At 37.5% G+C, this 26841-nt stretch overlaps 2 protein-coding genes across 4 annotated transcripts in view; one reads left to right on the top strand and one right to left on the bottom strand.

Annotated features, from left to right (window-relative positions):
- Window positions 1-26841, bottom strand: part of DOCK2 (dedicator of cytokinesis 2) — an 816002-nt gene that overhangs the window by 263756 nt on the left and 525405 nt on the right. The window lies entirely within an intron of this gene.
- INSYN2B (inhibitory synaptic factor family member 2B) overlaps window positions 1-26841 on the top strand; it is a 123068-nt gene that overhangs the window by 86109 nt on the left and 10118 nt on the right. For 2 of the 3 annotated variants that reach the window (XM_063447504.1, XM_063447506.1), the window contains exons 1-2: window positions 19220-21139; window positions 24356-24430. In XM_063447504.1, coding sequence (XP_063303574.1) covers window positions 19827-21139; window positions 24356-24430 — 1388 coding nt within the window. In that variant the 5' untranslated portion in view covers window positions 19220-19826. Of the gene's footprint in view, window positions 1-19219; window positions 21140-24355; window positions 24431-26841 lie in introns of those variants that run through there. The other variant, XM_063447505.1, reaches the window with a different exon arrangement.

The following is a 26841-nucleotide window of genomic DNA, read 5'->3' as shown; positions in this document are numbered from 1 at the left end:
CTTATTAAAATGTTTTATTTCAGAAAGCAATGTTATTCAAAGTCGGCTTTTTAATATACAGATCAGTAATTTATAAGTGACTTAGTTGACCAGATGGGAAATTATAAATGACGAACTGAGATCTTTAGTTTAATACCACAAGGTATTAACAATCTGACAAGTCTGAAGTAACAGCCCAAAACCAACCAACATATGTTTTTTTTAATTAGTGAAGATAAATTATGTGTATATTGTTATGCTTTTCAGAATTTTATAGATTGATGAGTAACAACAAGATGTTCCACATAGGAAAGGGAAAATAAGTGTTGGCTTATCTTCAATGGATGTGGATTTTCATATTTTGCTGTTAAATAAAATAAATAAATGATACACTAATTAGTAATTATAGTATATTCAGATAATGCACGTCATTGGTGACCCAGTTTGACAAGATGGATGCTGGGGCAGATTTACTTAATCAGTCAGTCAAAGTACACTGTTTAATTGAGTAGTCCACATGTTTAGTAGTTAAAATTATAATCAACATATTTAACATATTTAACTAGTGACTGGAAGGAAAAAAACAAACAAAAAAAGAGACTTGACCATTTTATAAATATCAAGCATATATGGCTTTAGATCTACAATTCATATGTACAATCACAAATTACCAGAGCAGTTACCAAGTCAATTACAATTATTTATAGACCACCAACATAAACAGCAGAGCTTTACAATAGGTAAACAAGGCAAATAATTCTAACAAACCATGTCTGGCATACGGAAACAGAGGGCCCTATCTAAATGAGCTTACAATCTAAAATTACCTGGAATTGTCACAAAGGGGCCTATATCCACCTTTTTCTGCTGTGGAACTACAAAAAAAAAATCTGCATTTCAATCAACAGGGAATTTCCCCATACACCACTATAAGAGGAAGCCCATGTGGTATTCCATGAATATCACTAAATCACAATGATACTATCTTGTTTAGACCCATTACAACACACCACTTTATATACAAAGCATATAAAAAGTGATCAGCCACAATAACAACGACATTCTAGACCTGTTACAAACCATCTCTTGTCCTAGGCATTACTAAAGGGGAGCAAAGGTTGGACATTAACTTAGGCTAACTCAAAAAACTACACTGGATCACCATGAAACATTCTTCATGCTCATTACATTGGCTTACATAATAGTGGACACACTAGATACATGTATTTTATGTTCACTGTAGACATCATAGATCCTTGGCAAAGGTAAAGGCAACAGAATAATTGTCAAAGAAATCAACAAAAAGAGAACAATACCCATCGGTAAATAAAAAGTACATTTGAAATCCATGGCACACAACATTAAAGAAATTGAGCTGGGTTATATTTGCAGAGTAAGGTGTTTTTTTATTCTTCTTACTGAATTGCAATTTTCCCATAGACTGGAGGAATTAACTTTTTGCTGGCGCTATATAAATAATAATAAAATAATAATAATAATATTCCTCCACTTGCCATGCACAGGTGAGGCTTATCTATTAAATGTTTAAAACTAGTGGCTACATTAGTATAAAGTATGACAGTTTTTTATTTAATATGGATGTGATGGTCCGCATGGCTCCCCCGACCGGGTACCTCCGTCAATCGTTGCTTCCTAATACTTGCGAGCACCATAAGCACTGTACTGGAACATCATAACCACCTTACAAACCACAACAGCTTGGTTGGGGTCTCATTGTCCTCCACCCACCCTGGACCCAAGACCAGGATCCAGCTTCCAGTGGGTAGACCTCTCTTAGTCCAGAGAGCGTAGCAGGAACAGCTCTTATAAGAGCTAGTGATTTTACTCAGGGGAGTATAGTGATTATAGCAATCCCCAGAGTAATGTAGTTCTCCAATCCCCCAAACATGAGCCAAGACTTCATGAAGGGGTAAACAAATCTCTGTTTAATGGGAGCCACACTTGGCCTTATATGACAATGCAAGAGGTACGCCCCCAGGGACCTTGTGGGGGACTGATTTTCAACTTCACAGACCAATGACAATAAGGTTACAAGGCACGACACTCCCACACACAGCACAATCCCTCCCCTATATATATAATTAGATCAGTAACTGTACTAATTCTAATCTAATTATCTCTAAGCACAGAAAAATCATTATTTTTTTAAAACACCCCAAAAGTACCCTAAAAATACATAAAACCCCACAGAAAAATCATTATTTTTTTAAAAACACCCCAAAAGTACCCTAAAAATACATAAAACCCCACACATGTTACATTCCCTGATAGCCTTGATCTGGGTGACCAACATATCCAAAAATCACCCAGATCAGTTCAGGGGTTTAGGAATTTCCTGGAAGTCATTTATTTTACCAACCGCAGGCATGGTCCCATAGCCGAAAATAGGTCCATAGAATAGCAGCTAAGTGCCACTGGAGGACCGACCAGGAACAGCGACGTCTTCAGGTTGAAAATAGTTCCATAAAATCGTGGCTAAGTGCTGCTGGAGGACTGACCGGGAACGGCAAAGTTTTCATGCCGAATATAGTTCCAGGGCATTCACGGCTAAGTCCCCCTGAAGTCTATTCGTGGTTTTGTTCCATGCGAACAAGATGGACGTCACCTCGTGGTCGTCCATAGGAATTGCGGCCACCCAGACGAACACTTAGACCACTGTGGTGGAAATTGCCAAAATGTATCAATTAAGCTTAACAAGCTCCATGGTGGTCTCCGGTTTGTGCGGCTGCTCAGTTACCGAACCATATCATTCCAATGGACAAATGGAGACTTTTATATCACAGTTTACAGGGTCCATTGTCTGTGGGCAGGAGGCTGGCAAGCAGGCCCCACCAATAACTTGTGGTAAACTCACTTGAAAAGGGGAGTTTGTCACAATGGAAATAAAATAAAAACAAATAAAATAACATAAAATACATACCAGGACATAGCTCAAATTTCTATTACAAGGTGCTAGCAGCCATATAAAGTGTTACAAGTGCCTATAACAATTAATAAATATATATAAAAAATATATAGATATAAATTTACATTTAAAATTCCCCCCCCAAAAAACTGGAGGTGTTATATATATCCTGATGTGTATTTTATGTTATGTTTTTTGCATTTATTTTATTTTATTTCCATTTTTATTTTTGGTTTATATTTTTGGTATCTACATCTCCTTACTAATTTATATAATTTAACTAATATGATTTTTTTTATCTCCTCTGTAGTATACTAATTATGGACACATATGGATTTCATTTGGTCATTCCTTTTTAATTCCTGTTTAGATATTAATAATAAGCTAGGATTGGTGAACTATATTTATATATTTTTTCTTGGACAAACAAATTAATATACATTCATGGATTTTGCTATTTGGCAAAGCAAATTAGAAAATTGAAGTTGAGCAAATTGGGATCCTTTAATATACACACATCTATTGACTAATGAACTAATAGACATTTGTGGATTTGGCTATTTGAGCCATGCAAATTATGGACTTGAAATTGAGCCAATTGTAACCCTTGCTCTTTAATATCAGTAGTAAAGATGGTGGCATCAGCACACTGATGTACTGGAGAGCCTATGGCGAAACGTGTAGACGTGGTGATGCCATAAAGTGGGCAGGTACGTTTCGGCCCATGAGATTCAAGCAGGAAAAGATATAAGCTGTGGTCCCGATCGAGGATTGAAGATAATCAAAGACTTGCAATGACGAATTGTGACTGCATGTTATTCTGTTTCACCTGGAGATGGTGCATAGGATCCATTGGGGAACACAAGCTCTTTTGAGTGGCAGCGTTATAGCAGTAAGGTGCCAATATTGCCTAAATATTATATTTCTATATTTGTATCTTTATAGATGATTTTTGAGAAAGCTTATTGAGCTAATTGTTTAATAACATTTCTGTAATTTTATATATACTGTTATTTTTATGATTTTCATCTATAGGAGTTCCTTGCTGAAAATGATAAGAATGTTATTCCTGTTATAGCCATAAAAGAGCTGATTATATGCCTTAACAATACTTAATTATTGTATATTTTCAATTTTTTTTTATATGTGGGATTGCTATCTTGACAACATATTTTGATGAACAAAGGTATATAATATATTGCCCCACTGTGTTACATTTAATTCATTAAATTTATTTTATCTGACTCGGATACTCGGGACACCATTGCATTCTGTGCAAATTAACAATTGGCAACTGACATGTTAATCCAGCCCTGATAACTAGCACTAATTTTTAGAACATTGAATCTACTAATTATACAGCAGTGTTACAAACCTAATTAAGGATGCATAAAAATGATTATCATTGTTGTACTTCAGTTAATCATCTGTGAAAGTGTCCAGACACAAGCATATCAGTTGCAGAAAATTATTCATGTAAATTATGACTTGTAGGAAAGTAAAAATAACCTCTGTTTCTCTGCAGGAAAGATACCTTAGTGTTTTCAAATATTGTGTTAAAATCGTTCACTGCTAATCTGAAAAATTAATTCTACTTGCTGAGATTATTTTAACCACGTCATTGCATTTTAACCCTATACGAATAACTAAAAGTATTAGAATATTAATAATACATAGTTATACTGCAGCAAAATTAAAATAGTATAAACGTCTCATACAATATCCCCAATTAGTATATATATGTGAACTTTACTTAAATGATATATAAAATATTGTATTCAAATGTTATGCAAATTATGCCACCCAACATCACCTTCTGAATTATCAGTTTCTAATTATACGATTTATCTACTTCGACATTCAATACAGGCCTTTTCCACCCAAAAATATTCTCTTTTATTCAAGACAAAAGAATTTTAAAAAATGTACATATTTTTCATTGTGCATTTTACGTTATAATCAATTGCTAACTGTTAACCCCTTAAGGACAGAGCTTCAGAAGCTTGACTTACGCTTAATGACACAAGCAATTTTTGCATTTTCTTGCTGTTTGCGTTCAACTGCAATTTGCATCTCTCTCATTTATTGCACCGACACATATTATATACTGTTTTTTAAAGGACAGAAAGGGCTTTAATTTGATATAACATATATATATATATAAATGCTTACTTATTATCAAAAAAATACAGAAAAATGCAAAAAAAAAAGAAAAATATTGTTTTATTTTTTACAGTTTTTGCAATCCTAATGTGTGCATAATTAGTGCAGGTTAAGGGAAGTAATTAAAAATAAATTAATTTACTTGTTCTGATTTACAGAATATATAATGTGTCTGGGATTTTAAGGTTTTTTTGGTAGTTACAGGTCACAAAGCACAAGGAGTAAAATAAAATTTTAATGTGGAGCGATTTTAGAATTTGGTATGTTTGTCTTGTAAGCCTAATAGCCATAAAATAAAACAAAATTGCCACACAAAAGTATATATTTATATAAAGTAGACATCACAGGCTATTTACCTAAGGTTGTTTTGACACTTTCTACGTAGCCATTTTACCGCCAACCTCTGCTAAATATTGGAGTAAAATTGTGTTTTTTGGGGGTTTTCGCACACAAACGTATAACAAAGAACTTCTCATGTGTACTTTGTAAAGTTGGTGTGTGCTATTCCTGTACAAAGTTTTATTATGTGTTCAGTTACTTCTGCTGAGTACAACGGTACCCCCATTGAATGTCTTTGGCACTATTTCGTGAAGCTACAGTGCCATATAGGAGACCTGTCCTTTTCAGTATTCACAGTAGAATTTTGAGAGACGGATTTAATGAGCCTATGCTTCCATTTGGGGTATTATAACAGTTTGACTGTTCAAAAACCCCCACAAAGGCCTACCATTTGTAAAAGTAGACACTCCAGGGTATCTCATAAGGTGCATATTGTGCCTTAACATGCCCCCATTTTTTTACCATTACATGCCAATGTATGTGGTAAAAAATAATTTTGTGCATTTTTTACATACGGATTGCATTTTTGCTGGGCATTTTGTATATTTCATATGTGCCACTAAGTTCAAACCCCCCAAATTATGCTCAGCTAAGTCGTCTGAGTAAAAGGACACCCCCATTGTATGTCTATGGCACTATTTCGTGAAGCTACAGTGCCATACAGGAGACCTGTCCTTTTCAGTATTCACAGTAGAATTTTGAGAGACGGATTTAATGAGCCTATGCTTCCATTTGGGGTATTATAACAGTTTGACTGTTCAAAAAAAAACCACAAAGGCACATTTGTAAAAGTAGACACTCCGGGGTATATCATAAGGTACATATTGTGCCTTAGCATGCCCCCATTTTTTCACCAATATATGCCAAAGTATGTGGTAAAAAATAATTTTGTGCATTTTTTGACATACGGATTGCATTTTTGCTGGGCATTTTGTATATTTCATATGTGCCACTAAGTTCAAAACCTCCAAATTATGCTCAGCTAAGTCTTCTGAGTAAAAAGACATCCCCAATGAATGTGTTTGGCACTATTTTGTGAAGCTACAGTGGCATATTGGAGACCAAGCCATATCAGTTTTTACAGAACTTTGAATTTTGACGCTGGGCCTATGTGCAATTTCCAAGCATCTTCGTACGTTTTAAATTCAAACTACCCCACAAAGGCCTACCATTTCTTTTTTTTTTTTTTATAAATTCTTTATTTTGAAAGATTTTTTTGTTTTGTTTAGGGGTAAGGGGTACAGAAAATAAGCGGGGGGTAAACATTTGGTAAACATGAAAAAGGAACATATATTGCTTGCACATAAAGTTATTTCAGTATTTCGAATATTTCGACAGTTGCAATATTCTTGTGATTATGGATCTCAGCGTTGTGTTACATATCATTATTCTATTCTTGCGTGATACATCCTGGTCTAGTGGTTTGGGTAGGGTACAGAAGATTAAAGGGTTGGGGGTAGGATGCCCTGTCCTATCATAGGTGTGCAGTTGTGGGGTACATTTTTTGCACATTGTGCTTTCGTGATCTTTCTGTTGTACCCTTTGTGTTTGCGTACTTCAGTGGTCAAGTCGTCCCGCTGGGTTTCGGGCTCCTCTGGGATGAGAGGGGTCGGGGTGGGAGATATCCTGAATTGTCAGCTTGTAGTGTCTGTCTCTGTTTCTTGTGCTCTTCCGTTCTAAGTGAGTTATTGTCCGTTATATGTCATCGGTATGGGTGTGGTTTGTGGGTCGTTTCGGCGTCATTTGTGGTGCGGTGTGGTGTGCGTTGTGGGTGCTGTATTGCTTTGTTAATCGTTAGTGTGAGTGTGTGTTTGCTGCGTATTGCTATTGTTTGGTCATGTGTGTCCTTTGTTTTTGTTCGCCATTGGTGCCGGCGTGTATCGTAGCTTGGTTGGTAGGAGAGTGTGGTTTGTGTAGGGGTGTTCTAGCGGTCTACTGACTCGGGGGGAGGGGGGCTGAGGGGGTTATGGGTGTGGGATATGTGTGGTTGACGCGTACTTGGGATGTGATCCCGTGTGGGTGCTCACTGGTGGTCTAGGCTGTTGGTGGGTATTCATAGAACCATGGGTCCCAAATTTTATTGAAATGTGTGGTCGTGTCGTGAACCAGTGCGGACAATTCATCCATTTTGATTGTGTCCTTAATTTTCCTTTTTACTGTGTCTAGCGTGGGTGTGTCTGGGCTTCCCCATTTCTCAGCGATGGCTCTCCTGGTTGCTAGTGCAATTTTGGCAATCAGTTTGTTTTGGGATCTTGGTGTATTGGCCATGGGTTTGGATAGTAGCCATATCCATGGGTCGTGTGGTATGTTAGTGTGGAGGATCTGTGATACCATGGTTTCTATTTGGTTCCATAGTTGTGTTGCGTGTGTGCATTCCCACCACATGTGTATGTAAGTGCCTCTGTGTCCACAGCCTTTCCAGCATAGGTCATTGTCCGACCTGCCCATCTGTTTGAGTTTTAGTGGGGTGACGTACCATCTCAGTAGTGTCTTGTATGCTTGTTCCTTGTGGTTCACACATATGGATATGGATGCCGTGGCTTCCCATATGTCGGTCCAGTCTGTTGGATCCTCGGCTGGACCTATGTCCCTCTCCCAAGCCGACACATATGTAAGTGCTCCGTGTTTAACGTTTTGAATTAAATGGGTGTATAGCTTTGAGATCTGTCCTTTGTGTGTAGGGGTTTGTATGCATTGTTTTTCGAAGGGCGTAAGAGTTTTTGTGCCGGACTGTTTTATTGTCGGAGTTTCGAGGAAGCTCCTAAGCTGTAGGTGGCGGAACATGTCGAAGGTGCGGTATGGTGTAGTTTGTGGGAGGTCCGCGAATGGTATTGGTTGTTGGTTTCTATAGAAGTGGTGTAGTCGTGTGAGGTCGTTTTCTTCGAATCGGGCGAAGTCTTTTGGTGTCATGCCGGGTGGGAAGTGTGTGTTGCGGAGGATTGGTGTCAGGGGTGAGGGTTGTGTTGTCAAGCCACTTTTTTGGGTTACTTTGTCCCAGATGTTGATAGTGTTGATGATTGCGGGGGATGTTCGGGGTAGGGGAGGTCTTGCTGTTCTGGGGAGCCATATGTATAATGATGGGAAGTCCCTGCCAAAGATATCGTGCTCTAGGTCTACCCATCTTTTGGTTCCGCAAGGGGCGTGCCAGTTTTGTGCTTGTGTTAGCTGAGTTGCCTGGTAGTAGTGGGTGAGGTGTGGGAGGCCTAAACCCCCTGCTTTGTTGGGAACGTATAGGGTTTGTCTTTTGATCCTGGTGCGTCTGTTGGCCCATATGAATTTGTCGATTGTAGATTGTAGTTGCTTGATGTCAGTGTTTTTAATTGGGATTGGTAGAGTTTGGAATAAGTATAACAGCCTGGGTAAGACATTCATCTTAACCGATGTCAGTCTTCCCAGCCATGATATTGGCATGTTTTGCCATTTCTCTACATCTTGTTTGATTTTTTGGATCGTGGGTGTGTAGTTTAGGTCATAGCTGCGAGAGAGGTCTGCTGGGATGGCTATACCTAAGTACTTGATATGTGTGGGTGCGAGGTCAAAGGGGTAGATTTGGTGTATAGCCGTTTTTGTGGGGGCGTCTATGTGTATGGCTAGGACTTCAGTCTTGTCGATGTTCAGTTTATATCCGGATATGTTGGCGTAGGTTTCCAGGGCTTGAAGGAGTGGTGGGAGGGAAGTTATTGGTTCTGTTATTGTGATGAGTAGATCATCTGCATATGCTGCAGTTTTGTATTCTTCTCCGCGGATTTTTAGGCCTTGTATGTTTTCGTTTGTTCTGAGTGTTTGCAGGAGCGGCTCCAAGGAGAGCGCAAAGAGGAGAGGGGACAGCGGGCATCCCTGGCGTGTGCCATTGTGTATCGTGAAGGAGGGGGGATTTGTTAGGGGTAATAGGAGGTGGGCTTGTGGGGTGGCGTATAGTACCTGTAGGGCGGTAATGAATGTTGGGGGGAGGCCTACCATTTCTTAAAGTAGACACCCCAGGGTATTTCAAAAGGCATATTTTGAACCTTAGCGTGGGATAATTTTTCCGCTAGCTTGTACCAGGTGTAGTGGTAATAAGCGTTTTTTCTGCCTTTTTGACACACAAAGTGAGTTTGCACAGTATATTTTGAAAACCTTATGTGTGCTACGACTGTATAATACTTCATATGTTGCTCAGCTATGTCAGCTGAGTACAAAAATACCCCCGTATGTACCTTTGCCAGGTATATGTGGACATCAGAGGGGCACATTTGGGACATAGTCATTCCAGTTTTTTTCAAACTTTAAATTTTTACGCTGTGCCCATGTCCCATTTTAGAGTATTTTACCAGGCTATATAATTCAAACTACCCCACAAAGGCATACCATTTATTAAAGAAGACATCCCAGGGTATTTCAAAAGGCATATTTTGAACCTTAGTGTGGGATCATTTTTCCGCTAGCTTGTACCAGGTGTAGTGGTAATAAGCGTTTTTTCTGCCTTTTTGACACACAAAGTGAGTTTGCACAGTATATTTTGCAAACCTTATGTGTACCACCACTCTATAATACTTTATATGTTGCTCAGCTATGTCGGCTGAGTACAAAAATACCCCCGTATGTACCTTTGCCAGGTATATGTGGACATCGGAGGGGCACATTTGGGACACAGCCATTCCATTTTTTTTCAAACTTTAAATTTTTACGCTGTGCCCATGTCCCATTTTAGAGTATTTTACCAGGCTATATAATCCAAATACCCCATAAAGCCATACCATTTCTTAAAGAAGACATCCCAGGGTATTTCAAAAGGCATATTTTGAACCTTAGCGTGGGATAATTTTTCCGCTAGCTTGTACCAGGTGTAGTGGTAATGAGTGTTATTAAATTAATTTTTTAACTTTTTAAAACTTTTTTTACTTTTTAAAACTATTTTTTAAACTTTTGTTTTGCTTATTCATTTTTTTAAAGTTTCCTAAACTTTCGTAAAACTTTTTTTTACAGATTTAACATTTTTCTAAGCTTTTTCTTTTACCGTTAACCCATATCTAGCAGTAAGCAGCACTAACAGTAAATTCCCCATTTTCCCATAACTCCCACCCACCCCAGCTAGCAAAATATTTAATTATACAATATTTAAATTAGTTAATTAAATTAATTTAACCCCTGAGGGTTAAAAAATAAATAAAAGTTAATCGTCAGGGGTTAAAAAAAAATTAGATCACAGTATAATACTGTGATCTGTATTTTGATCACTGTAGGCAGTGATAGACTGGCAGGGAAGGGGTTAATTTTTATTTGGACTGGGTAAAGGGTTTATTTTTTTTTTTTTTTTTTACTTAAACGTTATTAAAACTTTTTTTTAACTTAATTTTTTAACTTTTTAAAGCTTATTTTAAAACTTTTTTTAACGTTAACCCCTAGTTAGCCTAACACTAAATCCCCCAATTCCCCACTAACTTCCACCCTCCCCAGCTAGCTAAATTTATAATTTTAAAATATTTAAATTAATTAATAAAATAAATTTAACCCCTGAGGGTTAAAAAAAAGAATTAACCCTCAGGGGTTAAAAAAAAAATCAGGTCATATTAAAATGTAACCCCTGCCAATTGATCACTGTAGTCAGTGATCAATTGGCAGGGAAGGGGTTAATTTTTTATTAATATGGGTAAAGGGGGGTGGGATTTTAATTTAACTTTTTTTTTTACACACCAGGGGGCAGGATCACTGAAGATCCGTCTCCCTGCACTTCACACTGAACCCGGAAGTGCAGGGAGGCGGAGGTGAGTATGCAGAGCACATGTGCCCGCTCAGACATGCTGTCAGAGCGGGCACATGTACTGGGACAGCCTGATCCGGTGCTCCCGGTCTGCCTCTAATACAGAGGCAGACTGGAGCACCATTAACCCCACGATCGCCGCGATTGCGGCATCTGGGGTTCATTTTACCGCGTGACGGACGAGGTCCGTCATCCGTCGTTAAGGGTATCCCCTGGATGACGGACCTCGTCCGTCACCCGTCCTGAAGGGGTTAAACACAATGAATGCAGAATATAAACACAAAATATACAGTGTGAGCAAAAGTAAACATACTGTACCAGATAAATTATATTAGATTGGTTTCTTTGCGACATCCCTGTGTGTTACCATATGAAAAAAGCAGCTATTACAATGGATACTAGAATATGTATTTACGCTATATCCATTATAGGTTGAGTTGATCTGACTTTGATAATGAAAAGAAAATTGGATATTTAGGGTAAAATCAGGGACAGGTGGGAGGGCCTTCAGCTAAAATTGGGCGGGTGCACCCACCAAAAAGGGCTTAACAGCCTTGCGCCAAACATGCCATGCTGACAGACAGCTTTCCAGCGGGCCCACAACCTACAGAACCATGCTAAGAGTACTGCTGAAGTGTTCTCTGCATAGTTTGAGCGTGCCTAGTCATATGCTTGTGCTGTCTGAGGACAGTTCCCTGGTGTCCCTGCATGTGGGACACCAGGGAATTAAATTGGAAAAATGGGACAGTGCTATTCTTCTGGGTAGCTAATGATGCTGCCAGAGGTGACGTTATAACTCTTGCATCAATCTTATGCATGTACAGTGTTTCATAGTGACTCCAGGCATCAATTTATTGAAGGCCAAAGGGCTAGGAGTAATCCTTTAAAAAAATATTAAAAAAAATATAAGGTTGCTGTACCTAAATATACCAAATTCCCTGCATATATAGGAAACCAATATATTTAACAAAATTAATAAATAGTAAAATAATGTTTTCACTCACATATACTAGGGTAAAACATATATAAATCTGGTTAATAAGGCTTTTAGCAACTATTTATGTGGAACAATACCTCTTTGATGTTTTTTAGGAAAAAGACGATCATGCCAAACTACCTCGATTTACACATGTCTCGGTTAACAAAAGTCATTACAAATGAAAATCCATTAAAAATAATGCTTGGGTTTACAAACTTTGCATTACAAAGCAAGTTTCCCCAGGATGCATTGCGCCTGGGAGGTTTATAGCGCCGCTCCAATGCATGCTAGAGTCTGTGGGTAGCACGTACCGTTGAGTGTGGAGGTGTTGGAGCGGCTTTTGCATCGAGTTTTGGAGACATTCTGGAAATTTTGCCAGTGGTTTGGGGACTTTTTTAATACTTTTTTGGGTGTATTTCTCAAGCAGTGAAAAGGTAGGGAGCTGAGCTTCGTCGTTTGCATGCCTTTTACTGTGTGTTCTGTATTGTGGGTTGGTTTCCAGGCCAGCTCATTTTGACTTATTTCTGACCTCCAGAATGGATTAATTGGTTTTCATTGCATTCCTAGTCAGAGTGTATGCTTGGAGCCTGCAGTGTGCTCTGACTCACTAGAGAGTGCATGATCCGCAGATTCAGCATCTACGGAGGTCTGCAATTTTAGCGCTTACACACCGTTTGCCACACACTTTCTTTGCAAGAGCATTTATGCTGGTTGCCTGTGGTAGGGCTAATTGCCCAAACATAACAGTTACTTTTATACTAACATTTCAGACCTTGCATGAATATTGCAAGTTAAGGACAGAGGCTATTGTTCTGATCAAAACAAAATTTAAACAAAATCTGGAATTTGAGCTATATGAATGTTCAACCATAATTCACCTCTTTAATATGAAGTGCACTGTGGCGAAAGTAACCTCACCACTGGTTCTTGAAGAGGCCTGTTTGCCAGCCTCCTACCCTGTGATTATGGCCCCTGCGTTAAACCCTGGTGGAAACCACTGTTTGTGCCTTTTTGGACTTGGACAGTAACACTTCGAACTCCAGAAGTGGTTTGAAGTGGCACGTCAAACTCCCGAACTTTCAAAGCCATTCGAAGCGGCATTCAAACACGTGGCGGTGGCCATCTTTAGCCGCAAGCAAAATGAGCGGTGTTTGGTCGTCGAGTGCAGATAACTCAATCAAGCACTCGACAGCACGAACACCGCTAAATTCTTGCCATGGATGACATGGACTATGTGCCATACAAATCCCCAAGAATCCCCAAGTAGACCGGCCGCACAGCCTGATTCTATGGAACTGTTTTGGGCATGGGACCATGCATGCAGTCAGTCAAAATGTGACTTCCAGGAACCCCTGAACTGGGTGATTTTTGGATATGTTGGTCACCCAGATCAGGGCTATCAAGGGATATTATGTGTTTTGGGGTACTTTTCGGACTTTACAGAAATGTGTGTTTTTTCTGCCTGGAGATAATTGGGTTAATACAGTATCTGACTCAATTATCTCCCAGGCCGAGGGGATGGATTGTGTGCTGTGTGTGGGAGTGTCGTGCCTTGTCACCTTAATGTCATTGATTTGTGACTTTGTGCTGCAGTCCCCCACAAGGTCCAGAGGGGAGTACCCATTGCATGAGGACATGCATATAAGGTCAGTTGTGGCTGCCATCAAAGCATTCCAGCTTGCATTCCAAAACTGTGTGCCATCATGTTATTGGAGGGAAAGAAGATTTACTCCTGTGTCTGCTGTTCCAGCTTGCAGGGGATTCAACGGAGAAAGTCCTTGTAAGGACTAGAGCTCCCAGGACTGAGTGTCGTCCAGCACCTGGGGGAGTCTAGAGTGAATTCCCCATTCGGCTCCAGGAATGAAGTGGTTCCAGGGCCTCGGTCAAGTCACGGTGACTGTGGGCAGAAGTGCTGCGGTTTGTCTTTGGCGGAGGTACCCAGCCATGGGTTCAGGGAGCTCTGTCGCATGCACCCACACTTATTATATATCATTTTGTTCACATCATATATTCACAAATGAAACATAATTCAATATGCATAAAATCTAATCCAAATTTGATAAATTAATATACGTGTGAAAAATGCAAAAAACAAATATAAACGCTAATTTTGGCCAGTGTTTCTCACTAATAAAAAAGACTTGACATATCCCATTTGCAATACCTTGAGTTGTCTACTTTTTCAAACGGTATGCCATCATGGGGGTTACTTCTCATTCCAGGGCTACAATAAGGTCTCAAAGACAATATAAACCAATCTGGCAAATTTTAATGTGAAAAAATTAAATGCAAGCCTTATATTTGACCCTGTAACTTTTGAAAACATCATTAAAACTGCTATACCAGGAAGACATCACTGAACACAAATATGTGTGTTTTAAAATATTAAAACATATCACAACAATGATATTGTCAGTGGAATTGCTGTTTGTGTGTGAAAAACCTTTTTTTTATTTATTTGTTTTATTTATTATTGCCATTTATATAGCGCCAACAGATTCCGTAGCGCTTTAAAATATTATGAGAGGGGGATTTAACTATAAATAGGACAATTACAAATAAACTTACAGGAACAATAGGTTGAAGAGGACCCTGCTCAAACGAGCTTACATTCTATAGGAGGTGGGGTGTAAAACACATTAGGACAGGAATTTACACTCAAATAAGGTGGACTGCCCTTTAGGAGAGGGCAAGAGACAGGTATGTGAGGTATTGGTTAGTCTTGGAGGCCATAAGCTTTCCTAAAGAGATGGGTTTTAAGGCACTTCTTAAAAGATGCAAGACTAGGGAAGAGTCTGATGGCGGTAGGCAGGCTGTTCCATAGGAAGGGAGCCGCCCGCGAGAAGTCCTGCAAGCGCGAGTTGGCCATACGAGTGCGGACAACGGACAGGAGGTGGTCACGGGCAGAACGGAGAGACCGAGAAGGGACATACCTATGGATCTGTGAGGAGATATAAGAGGGGCTAGAGTTGTTCAGTGCTTTATAGGTGTGAGTTAGTACCTTGAATTGACTCCTAAAGCATACAGGAAGCCAATGTAAGGACTGGCAGAGGGGTGAGGTGTGAGAGAAACGACTAGAGAGGAAAATCAATCTAGCAGCAGCATTCATTACGTACTGTAAGGGTGCAGTACGGCTATTGGGAAGACCAATCAGGAGAGGGTTACAATAATCCATGCGGGAAATTACTAGAGCATGGACAAGCTCCTTGGTAGTATCTGGTGCAAGAAAGGGGCGGATGCGGGCTATGTTTTTAAGATGGAATCTACAGGATTTGGCAACATGCTGGATGTGAGGCTCAAAGGTGAGACCAGAGTCAAGTATGACGCCAAGACAGCGCGCTTGCAAGGATGGACTAATGTTGGTACCACAAACTTGGAGGGAGAGCGAAAGATGAGGATCAGTATTAGGAGGAGGAAAGACAAGGAGCTCAGTTTTTGAGAGATTGAGTTTCAGAAAGCGGGAGGACATCCAGTCAGAGATGGAAGAAAGGCAAGCAGTGACACGTTGCAGGACGGCAGAGGAGAGGTCCGGGGAGGAGAGATATAGCTGGGTGTCATCAGCGTACAGGTGGTAGTGAAATCCAAAAGAGGTAATAAGTTTGCCAAGAGAGGCAGTATAAAGATAATATCATCGCTCTGATAAGTTTTACTGTTTTGAAACACTAATATTTGTGTTTAGCAAAGTCTCCTGAGTATAACAGTAACCCCCTATGTGCAGGTTTTATGGTGTTTTGGAAAGTTACAGGGTTTATTTTTTCATTTTTTTTTATTTATTGATTGACTATTTTTATTTTATATGTATATATTAAAATACACTTATAATGATAGTGTATATAGATGTACGTGCATATAAAAGTACTTAGATTATATATATATATATATATATATATATAGAGAGAGAGAGAGAGAGGGAGTGAGGGAGAGAGAGAGAGAGAGAGAGAGAGAGAGAGAGAGATTGTGGCAGGGTCAGAGAGGCTTTTTATGTTAGTAATATATTGGAGCGCTCTCTATTCCCAGCATGATGGGGTTAATTGGTGGGGGTCACCCCTTGAATGTTATCAACCAGGTGAATTTAATTAACCAGCTCTAGGGTTTTAAAAGGTTAGCCTCTGAAGACATGAGGGAATCTAACCGCTGGGAGAGAGGAGGCCGTTAAGCCTGAGACTCTGAGACTCTGAGAAAAAGGTACTGTGTGAAACTTGCTTAAGCCCTTAAGGACACATGACATGTGAGACATGTCATGATTCCCTTTTATTCCAGAAGTTTGGTCCTTAAGGGTTAAAATGCTGTATTTCATGTTGTTTACAACTGGGAACCAGATTAGCTGGCCAGTTGAATAGTTAGTAGTACTGTTGTTTAGTAAGTCTCCAAGTTGGAGTAGGATTTATTTTATTTTTGTTTTATTTTTGTGGGAGAGCACAACCTTGTATATATTGAGAGTGACAATAAACTGCAGTACTATTTTATCCTGACTGTTGCATTTGAAGTTTATTGTGAAGAGCCTGGCCATCCCACTTCTGACACCACTTGTGGCAGGTTGGCCAGGCTCTTCACAATAAACTTCAAATCTTGCGTGGAAGCTTCAGGTAGGAGCACACGGAAGACCTGTGGCCTAATTGTCAGGATTACAAGTTGATCCAGCACGCAGAACTGTGTCGGGAGAGCTCCCACGAAGGGGATTTATTCACCTCCCGAACGGGGACCACAACAATACCTAATTTAGAATGTTGGTATAGAATGTTCACACCTCCCAATCACCTTGCAACATACGTGTCAAAACCACAAACCACAAGGGAAACAATTAACGAGTGCTTCGTACAGGCGAACGCCATCTGGGGAAGCATTTGTACCCTGAAAGTAGACACTTTCCACGCCAGGACCTCGCGAACAGAGACCGGTCAGTCGAGGGACCGATGTGAGATTAGTGTGGGCACTTCTGGGGCACTGGCAAGTTTTGGCGGGCTCTCATGAGCCCAAGGGACAAAGGGACCATCTATTTTCCTGCAGGTGGGCTTTTCTGTGTCTGACTCCTAGACTCCCATGCACAGAGGCTCTTGGGAAGAAGACCCCTGGCGGTTGGTGTTGAAAAACCCCAGGGATTCAGTGGTGGCCTTTTGGGACAAAGGGAACGGAGTCCCTTCCCACGCTGGGACCTTGGGGAGGGGGAGGATTGTGGGATGTGTCTTTGTATGTGTGTGTGATCCAACCCTTGCACAGGGTATGCATAAAAGCCGTGTGTGGCCAATAAAATTGTGTTGTACCTCCAGGACTGTGTGTTGTTCTGTTACTGGGGTGAAATGGGTCCCTTTACACTCTGAGTGGTTCCTGAGTGGCTGAAGGCAGGGAATTAGCAGAGGTAACCGGTCGGTTACCTCTACACCTACTGTTTTTTAGAACAAGGGGGGAAGGGGAGGCTAGATTGTGTTTTTAACACAATAGGGTCAGGAATACATGTTTGTGTTTCTGACCCTATAGTGTTTCTTTAAGTTAGAAGATATATTTTGTGAAAGCACTGCATTTAACCCCTTAAGGACCAAACTTTTGGAATAAAAGGGAATCATGACATGTCACACATGTCATGTGTCCTTAAGGGGTTAATATAATGCTTATCAATTTTAGCAAAACTTTTCATATTTTTATTGTTATTTCAAATAGTAGATTGAATACACTCTAACCTTTTGAATTCTTTATTTTTGCGTGCATGAAAGATGACAAACAGCTTACCTCGCCACAACAGCGTTTGGAAGCCGAAATATATCACAGTTATTATACAGTTATGGCATTGAAACAGTGCACAATTTTTTTAAGGGAAAACAAGCTTATACGTAGTGAGGCAATGTATGAACAGTATAATGGTAAAGACATGCAAATTGACGATTGATTAAGCTAAAGGTATGTAAGAGTTAACATGCTGAGCCTATGAAAGACTTATTCTGGTGTTGATACAGATCCCACTGGGTATGGAGTCAAGATAAGGTAAGAGAAGGGAACAACACCGGTAGCCTACTGATTTGCCCATATCACATTTAGAACTTGTGAAACAAAAACTGAGCGGTGTACGTTATATATTATCGGATGCTATGCAAAGTCACGTTAAAGATACGTATTAGGAGCATTAATAGATTAGAAGCTTTAAGAATGTCAGTGAGGAGATGAGCTAGTGTGAGACAGTACAAGACAACCCTGTGTGTCAGGTGAGCTCAGAGTTTATGGGCTAGACTTCAGCCGATACCACAGTCCTGGCTCAGTGAGACTCCGGCTCCGCTGTCAGGCAAGGGGGTCAGGTGGGCTCCGTTGCCACTCTCCAGCTTGTCATGGGTACCTTGTGTGGCGGGCATACGCAGTTTTCTGTGTGCCGACCTCATTTCACTCTAACCTTTTGTAATGCATGCATTTAAATGAATAACTATTTTATGTTATTGTACTTGAGTACTTGTGATCCATAGGTGCAGTCATTTTTTATTTCTCTTTGACTGAAAGCACTGTTTATGTGACCCCCAAAAAAAATAGGTGCTGATAATCAAGAGCAAGCAGTGTGCATTCAAAAATCCGGACCTCATGTGCAAGTGTCGGACATTAATTATGCATGCTTGGTAGGTTTTACACCTTGAAGTTGTGCATGGTCTTAGCAGATATATGGTGCAGATATATGGTGCTTCAGCCAAAATAGGGCTAAAGAAGAGATGTCCTAAAAAGAGACATTGACTTAAAAAAATTAAATACTTTATCACCCATTTGGCTGAAATGTTTGTGTATTCTTCATTCTAGTCTAGGGGTTCTGTACAGTATCTTACATTACTGGAACTGAACACTTCTGGCCAGAGATCTCAGATGACCCACCTGGAATCTGTTGAATTCACCTTCCCAACTTGGTCTGACTGCTTCAATCAAAATTGAGACTACTACATACATCACTTTCCACATCCTTTCAAAAAAATTAATTGGTGATGGGTTACAGTTAGTTCACCCATAATTTATCATTATGTCCTAATAACCTGGAATGCAGTTATGACTACTTAATATTATGTGTATATATTTGAATCATTATTTGTATGGAGTTGCTCTTAAAATTGTATTATATTTCTTTTTGTTTCAGAAAATGCTTATATGAGTACTGAAAAAGTTTACTACTGGAAGCAGAAGACTGTTCTTCCTTAAATCATAAAGTGACAGAGAGGAGTATCTTCAATGTGTTATTTCATCATTCAAGGGAATAATGTTACATTTGACATTCCAATCATTGTGATAAAAATGTCATGCTTATTGCAATGCAGTTTTTAGTTATGCCACAATCAAGGAAAATATATTTAAGTAGTTTACATTTCAAGACTTAATAGTAATAATTACGGAAAACAAAAAGTCCCCTTTTAATAATTAAAATCAAAAGTCACATGAAAATACTATGCATTTTGAAGTGGGGCAAAATATAGTATGTTTTTCTAAGATACAACATTTTAGTAAATAGTTTTATCTCACAAATTAGAAGAATACCAAAGCATCACTATTTTTTTTTTTAATATAAATGTACTATACATATTAATGAAACCCTTTGGTGAAGCATAGATTTTATGAGAAAAGCAAAAACACTTCAAGGCTTTGTCTGGAAATACCGAAGAAAACAAACATGAATGGATCGTGCATACAGACATATTGAGAACTTGTGGTTTTCTTTTCATACACTCTTGATATGACCTAGTGAAATGGGTCGCAACGAAACTAGTTGTCTACGAAACATATCCTGTGACTCAATGGAACAGCAAACAATGAAAGTGAGACCTGCACTGCTGAAACGAAAAAATCAAGATTCTTCAGAACTCCTAAATCATTCTAATCATCGTAGAAACAAATCTCAGCAAGTACGATTTAAGGAGGATACAACAAACACAAATCCCCCTGGCTTTGCAGAATTGGATTTAAAGTCTGGTGAAAACACTCAACTAATAAATGGAAAGTCAGAAAAATGTCACAGCAGATCAATGTGTTCCTTTCCTTACTCAAAATCACAAAAGGGACTTCAAACTGTTGCTGTTCAGACATCTCCTAGACTCAGGAAAAATCTCCCAATTTTAAAGGAAAAAAACCCCACTGCAACAAAGCATTTAAATAAATCACCAAGAGGCTCAAGCTGTGTACAGTTCAATGGGGACCTTTCAGATGAAGACATGGCTATTAAGCTATCTCACCTAAGAACAGGTGATACATTGGAAGGGTTTATAGGAGCCAGGAAATACTGTTCTTTCAAACAGGTAATATCTAAAGCACAAAGCAATGGACCCATAAATGAATGCTCAGGAATGGAATTTGATGAGACTTTTCAAAGGGTGACAGTTTCAACACAGGTACCTGAAAATTCAATGGAAAGTATTTCAGAGGAATATGAAGAGTCTAACGTGAATCTGGAAACTGAACAAACACTTCAGGATTCTTCAGGATGTCCTGACAGATATAATTCACAATGTACACAGTCATCAATTTCACATGTATGCTTCACAAAACATAGGGAACAAAAAACAGAAGAGCATATCGATAGGCTGAATAAAAATATAGTCGAGAAGTTTAAAGAAAATATTGATTCTAAAAAGATTATAAATGTAACGCCTTCATTAAGCAGCAATCTATCATATTGTTTTCACTCAGAACACCAATCCCACAAAGTTTCAGAAGGGACTCCCACCACTAGGAGTAGTCAAATATCAAGAACATTTGAAAAGAAAGATAAATTACAAGATGCAACAACTAAAACAAGGACAGAAAAGAACCCAACACAACCAAATACAGCACAGTGCAGTCGAGGTGTAGAACAAAGCAATTTCTTCCCAAAGATTGAAACACATTATAATACCTATGATGAAACTAAAGAGGGAAACCCGGGGCATACCACACAAGGTGAATTGTGTTCCTTACAAGGTAAACTGAAATCCATAGAGGAATCCTTACAGTCAAATCAAGAGAAGATTAAGATCCTTTTGAATGTAATTCAAGACCTGGAAAAGGCCAGAGCATTCAGTGAAGGGTATGACAAAGTTTGGAATCTAAGGGAAAATGTAAACAAGTACTAAATTTATTATATCTATTGATGCATTTGTGAAAAAAATGTATTCAACGTATATTTAACTGCTTACTATATTTGGAAATAAGTCATACTATGGTATAGCATTACATAACATTAAGGGAACATAATTGCTATTTCAGAATAGAAATAATAAAAAGTTTGTTTAATTACATTTATTAGAGAAAACACCCAAGTTAAAATAAAACATAAAAATAGGGACAATATTTTACAATAGAAATATTAACTCTCTTTTACAGTTAATTCGCAGTATACAGAAACAAAATAAACAGTGAATGTGCCTTAATTCGACACAGAAGGACAGCTATAGAAATCAGCACTTTTCAGATTTTTTTTTTACAAACATTAAAATCACTCCCCAAATCTAAAATTGTAAACTGAATGTATATATAAATGAAGTTTTCTAACTTTTTTGCATACATTAAATCTGTCATACAATAGTTATGTTCTACCAACTATTATCACACACATGTTTTGATACTGCAGAATAAAATTAATTAGGTTCTAAATGTTTGACTCTAATAGTTAAGCTTTAAAATGTATTTTATAATGACAGAGATAAACATTATATGAGTTCAGCTAACATATCAAACAGTATGCATGCATATAATTCTGCCAATGTATTGCTGTTTTTTAAAGATATTAAATTAAAAAAATCAAATACTTTGGGGTTATTTACTAAAATGTGAAATGCTGGAAATTCAAAGTGTATTTAAAGAGAATCTAGATATGAACCAAAATTATTTTTTTTGGAAACAAATTCATCAGCTATATTTCATACATTTAGCTATATGGTCTTAAATTTGAAATTCACTTTGATTTTATAACAATTTACACTCTACTAAATAAACTTGCAGATGTAGGTATTTTCCGATGGTTTTATGCCAAGGAAGCTTTGCTAAAATATATAGGAATAGAATAGAATTAAGTGTCAAAACAAGTGTCATTTAATGAAAGAGAAACTTTAACGTTAGAAAACACAAGCATGTATTTCCAATATTAGAGGTGTTTTGTTTTTTTTAGCCAAACTAGATTTAGGCCCCTTTTTAAAAGAAAACATAAAGAAGATAAACTCACCTATCATACCTCACGGTGCGAGTCTTGTGCAGCCTATTGATCCCTCATTGAGATCATCAGTAATGATAATCTCAGCCAAACTAAAACTCCTCCACAAAGAAGGACTGGAGAGCCTGTCAGAGAGACGCAATATGCTTAGCTTCAAGGTAGCCAAACATCAGTCCTGCAAACATTGCAGGCCTGTAAGGAGGAAACACCTCTAGTGGTGGTCTGGTGTCCCTACAAGCTAAATGTAAACACTGGCTTTTACTAAAATGGCAGTATTTATAAACAAGAGACTGCAGGAACAGACACATTGCACCAAAACCATTACATTCCTTAGTGGCTATGGTATTTAGATTGCTTTATAGTTGACAACAGGTAATATCATTAGATATCAAATGTAAAATAAGAAATGGATGAAAATTTAATGCTAGTAAAAGCAGTTATGTTAAAGCACAAAGAAATATTTGCCACAATATATTATATTTGAGGACATTGTCACTATTATGAACAATCAAATCAAATTAGATGATTTAAAAAGATTCTATCATCTTAATTCTGCTTTAAACCATTCCCAACATGTTGCTTGCTTAATCTAACCAGCTATAGTAAATGCGCTGTGGGATAAGTTGGCGGTATATAAATACCAAAAATAAATATAGTAGTTTTAGTTGTAATTTAGTTGTAAAATAAGTGATCTCAAGCTAATAATTTATTGCATATAGTACTGATCACAACATTTCTATTTATGACTGCAGTTTACTCAAAGCACCTTTTATGATTGTGAAGGAATAATAATTTTTCTTTTGTATTTTTCAATTAGTTTCCTTAGTATCCTATAGTTAAAAATGCATTATGTATTTAGTATTCTAACTGTACAATGTCAACCTGTTTTGTTCTTGTTTTCAAAAATATGTCTAGAAGAGTATTTTCTACTCTTACCTAATAACTAGAAACTGCCAAAACAATACAAGCTTAACTAAAGATGTAAGATGCAATATAACAGTGTAAAGGCCATTTCTGATGACTGAGCCACTTTAAAAATTTTATGTACTTTAGGGTAGGTTATAATTATTTATTCACAGCCATTCCATTGCAGAATTGTGAAACTACATATCACAATATTCTAATTTACAACTATGAAATGTATGAGCTAGGAAATAACATTAGAAATTAATTACTTGCTGTGTAAGTAGCATTTCTGTTGTCTTGTAATTACTTAAGGTACTTACAATTATGTGAGTTTAGAAATGTATTTAATTGGCACTTTTGGTTTTCAACAAAATTTACTTCATTTAATTGAGGAGAAAATTAATTATGAAATAAAGGTGCTTCTTGTACTGCTCAAAATGCAACAGGCCAGCCAACAGTTTCTAGTTAGTAATGCAGGTTGTGTTCCAGTTTGCTTGTATGGAATTTTTATAGTAAAGTACATTCCATATGCGTGATATATTTTAATTAAACACTTATGGGCCAATGAGAAGCCTTGCTTGTCATTGGCCCATAAGTGTTTAAAATATATCATGTACATGGAATGTGCCCGTTATGAAAACTATAACCCAAATAATGTCACAAAAGGGAAAATAACAAACTACATCTATTTGTAAAAGAAAAAAAATAACAAGTTACAAGCTTAGCACTCACCGGCAGAGGTAACAATCAGAATCCAGTATTCAAGGACATTATTATTCCTAATGAATTGACTGCCAAGGGGAGCCGGTTAACCCACTCCACACTTAAAAAAATCATGATGTGTTACTGATGCTTGTAGAAAAATAAAAATTTTACTTTATTTTACACATTATTATTATTATTTTATTATTTATATAGACACATTATATACACATATTAACTTATTTGCTACATTCCCAGTGGGAGCATGTAGGCTAAAGAACAAGGGGAATTTACAGATGCTAGCTGGGAGACACACTATGTAGTGATAGATTACTTTTTATAGCAGTTAACATCTGTTTACAAATCATTACCTTTATTAAATAAAAGTCAAACAAATAAACAATCAAACAGTAGCAGCAGAAGACAATCTTAGAAATGTATTTTATTATTTTAATTCATGATTTCAATGATTTTCTTAATACACAGGCGGAACTTCTATAGAACTGGACAAGATCTAAACAACTGTAGCACTTGTCAGAGCACAGCTTGTATTATATACAGGTAGTGTTTTTCTTTCTTTTTTTTTTTTATCATTCATTTATCATGTTATATGTGTAGCAGGTCACTTAATTTGTAAATTTAGATATTTCCCAAGCAGTAATATTTGCAAAAATATGTACAGAACATTTTAGAAAGTTTTAATACTTGAGTGGTTTATTCACTAAACACCAAATTGTAAAATGCAGAACAGAAAAATAAAATTTAAATAAAAGATAACTAAATAAACATTTTCACTCATAGTTTATGCTTGACTTATTTTGCAGTTTAGTTTTTAATGTATCTTCATTCCCTGTTTATTAAAACACTGACAGTTAACCCTTTTCTAATGACAGTCATGATGTCTCAAAATAATATCAGGAAATAATATTCAGTTTTCAATTTAATATTAGCAGATGTTCAACTTGTATTTATCCAATTACTTTTTCTATATGTTTTAATTCATAGCGAGCTAACATTATTAAGTATTTATTTATTTTTTGCAAAAATTGACAATTCTGCCTCTGTTGACAATTGACAACCCTTGCTTGTGTAAGGATGTTTACATAGGTAACAGGGGTTTTTCAAGTTAAGTGTAACATATTTTTTTTGGTTAATTTAACATGTTAACTTATCAGCATTTTAAACTATCTACTTACCTATATTTAACAAATATATATTTGTTACTTGTGAAAAAATAAATTCAATAAAAGGGTAATAAATAAAAAAATAAAAAGGTACAAAGTCACATCTCCATCTTTACCATTTCAACCTATTGTTATATGTTCTGTTAACACATGGTAGTCAGCATAAAGAGAAAATTCTCTTTATCCTGATTTGTGATATGTGTCATAGCTGTGTTTGGATTGTACTGGACTATTAGGTAAATAGGTAACCTTTAATGCAACTTAAAAACAAAACAAAAAAAGAACAGAGCATCACGTGAAAAAGGTGAATACTCATTACAGACCACTGTCAACGTGCTACTTAGTGGTGAAATTTCTAGAGAAGTGACTCTTTAAAAGTTATTATACAATTTTCCTTCCAAATACCGTTTACCTTTCCATAGTATAAAAACAGTCTACTAATAAGCAAGGCATTCTCAAGTATTTTCAAACTGTGTATTTCCTGTAAGAACTTTACAGAAGTCCTACTCAACATTTTGCCTTTTCATCTTAGAACAGGAAACGGCTGAATTATAAAGATAATTGGGAGGAATTTGTTTATCCTAGGAATTTTATATATAACTTGCTATTTAGTCATTAGACCCTTCTGTAAATGTATAAATGCTATCAAACGGGCCAACTAGCTTTCCAATTCTCTTCCAAATAGATTGAAGTACAAAGTAAATGTTTACATTTATTCTTTACTTTCAGTTTTTTCGAAATGGCTGATTTGAAATTCATTCTTAATGTTGTCCTGATTCTGAAATGTTTTAGCCATGAATGTATTTGAACAGCGAGATGAATATAGTAGAAATAATAGAAAGGCTCAGCAAATTGTTTTCCTTAATTATGATTGGCGTTTCTTTCATAAAACAGTACTGCAGTGTGTTTCATATGGATCCTAATTTGTGCAGGAATGTGTTTTAATAAAATCTTGATAATAGAACAAATTATTCAAGTCAAAGTTAGCCAACCAATGAAAATATAATTTACTGTAAGGGTTTGCTGAAACTCACAAAACACAATTTTAGGAGGTACTTATTTTCCTAAATATGTTCAAAGGCATATTAATGAATAATATTTAAAGTAAGACGAACTTACCTTTCTTTAATCGATTCCTCTTCTCTCCCTCTCTCAGGATCTGTTCTTTATTTTTTTTATGTCTGCTCTAGTTTTCTTTAAAACATAAGTCAAAGTAGGGACTATTTGTCTTATGGAGGTTTCCTACGCCTGACCATCTCTGACCAGCGGAGGAGCACAATGTGCTTCATTTCTGGTGGTCAGAGAAATTTTCCCACAATTCTTAGCTTTCCACCCTCTTCACGCGATGCTTCCTGTCAGTATTCCCGAACGTCCTGTCACTTAGACAGAATGCCGGCAAAACTGTTGAATTGCTGAATTGCGTCCTAACAGGGGCTGACCACCAGAAATGAAGCACATTGTGCTCCTCCGCTGGTCAGAGATGGTCAGGCGATGAATGAAACTCCGATCCTACTCATGCTGCGGCTGCATCTTGCAGCCACTTATTAGATAACTCCCTAATTCCCACAGTATTAGGGAGCTATCTACCAAAAGGTTTAAAAACCTAAATTGGCCTTTCAGACAAATTTACTAATACTAAGTAAAGGTTACTTAGTATTAGTAAATTCTGCCCCTACTCGCTATATCGCAGGGGCATGTCTAGTAAACAGTGAGCAGCCATTATTTTTACAGGTAGTTAGTTCTTTTATTCCCCCCTCACTATTTTTAGGGTGAGGGGGGTAGGGGATT

The sequence above is a fragment of the Pelobates fuscus genome, chromosome 3 (assembly GCF_036172605.1).
Source record: "Pelobates fuscus isolate aPelFus1 chromosome 3, aPelFus1.pri, whole genome shotgun sequence".
NCBI lineage: Eukaryota > Metazoa > Chordata > Amphibia > Anura > Pelobatidae > Pelobates > Pelobates fuscus.
This window is presented reverse-complemented; position numbering and strand designations above follow the sequence as displayed.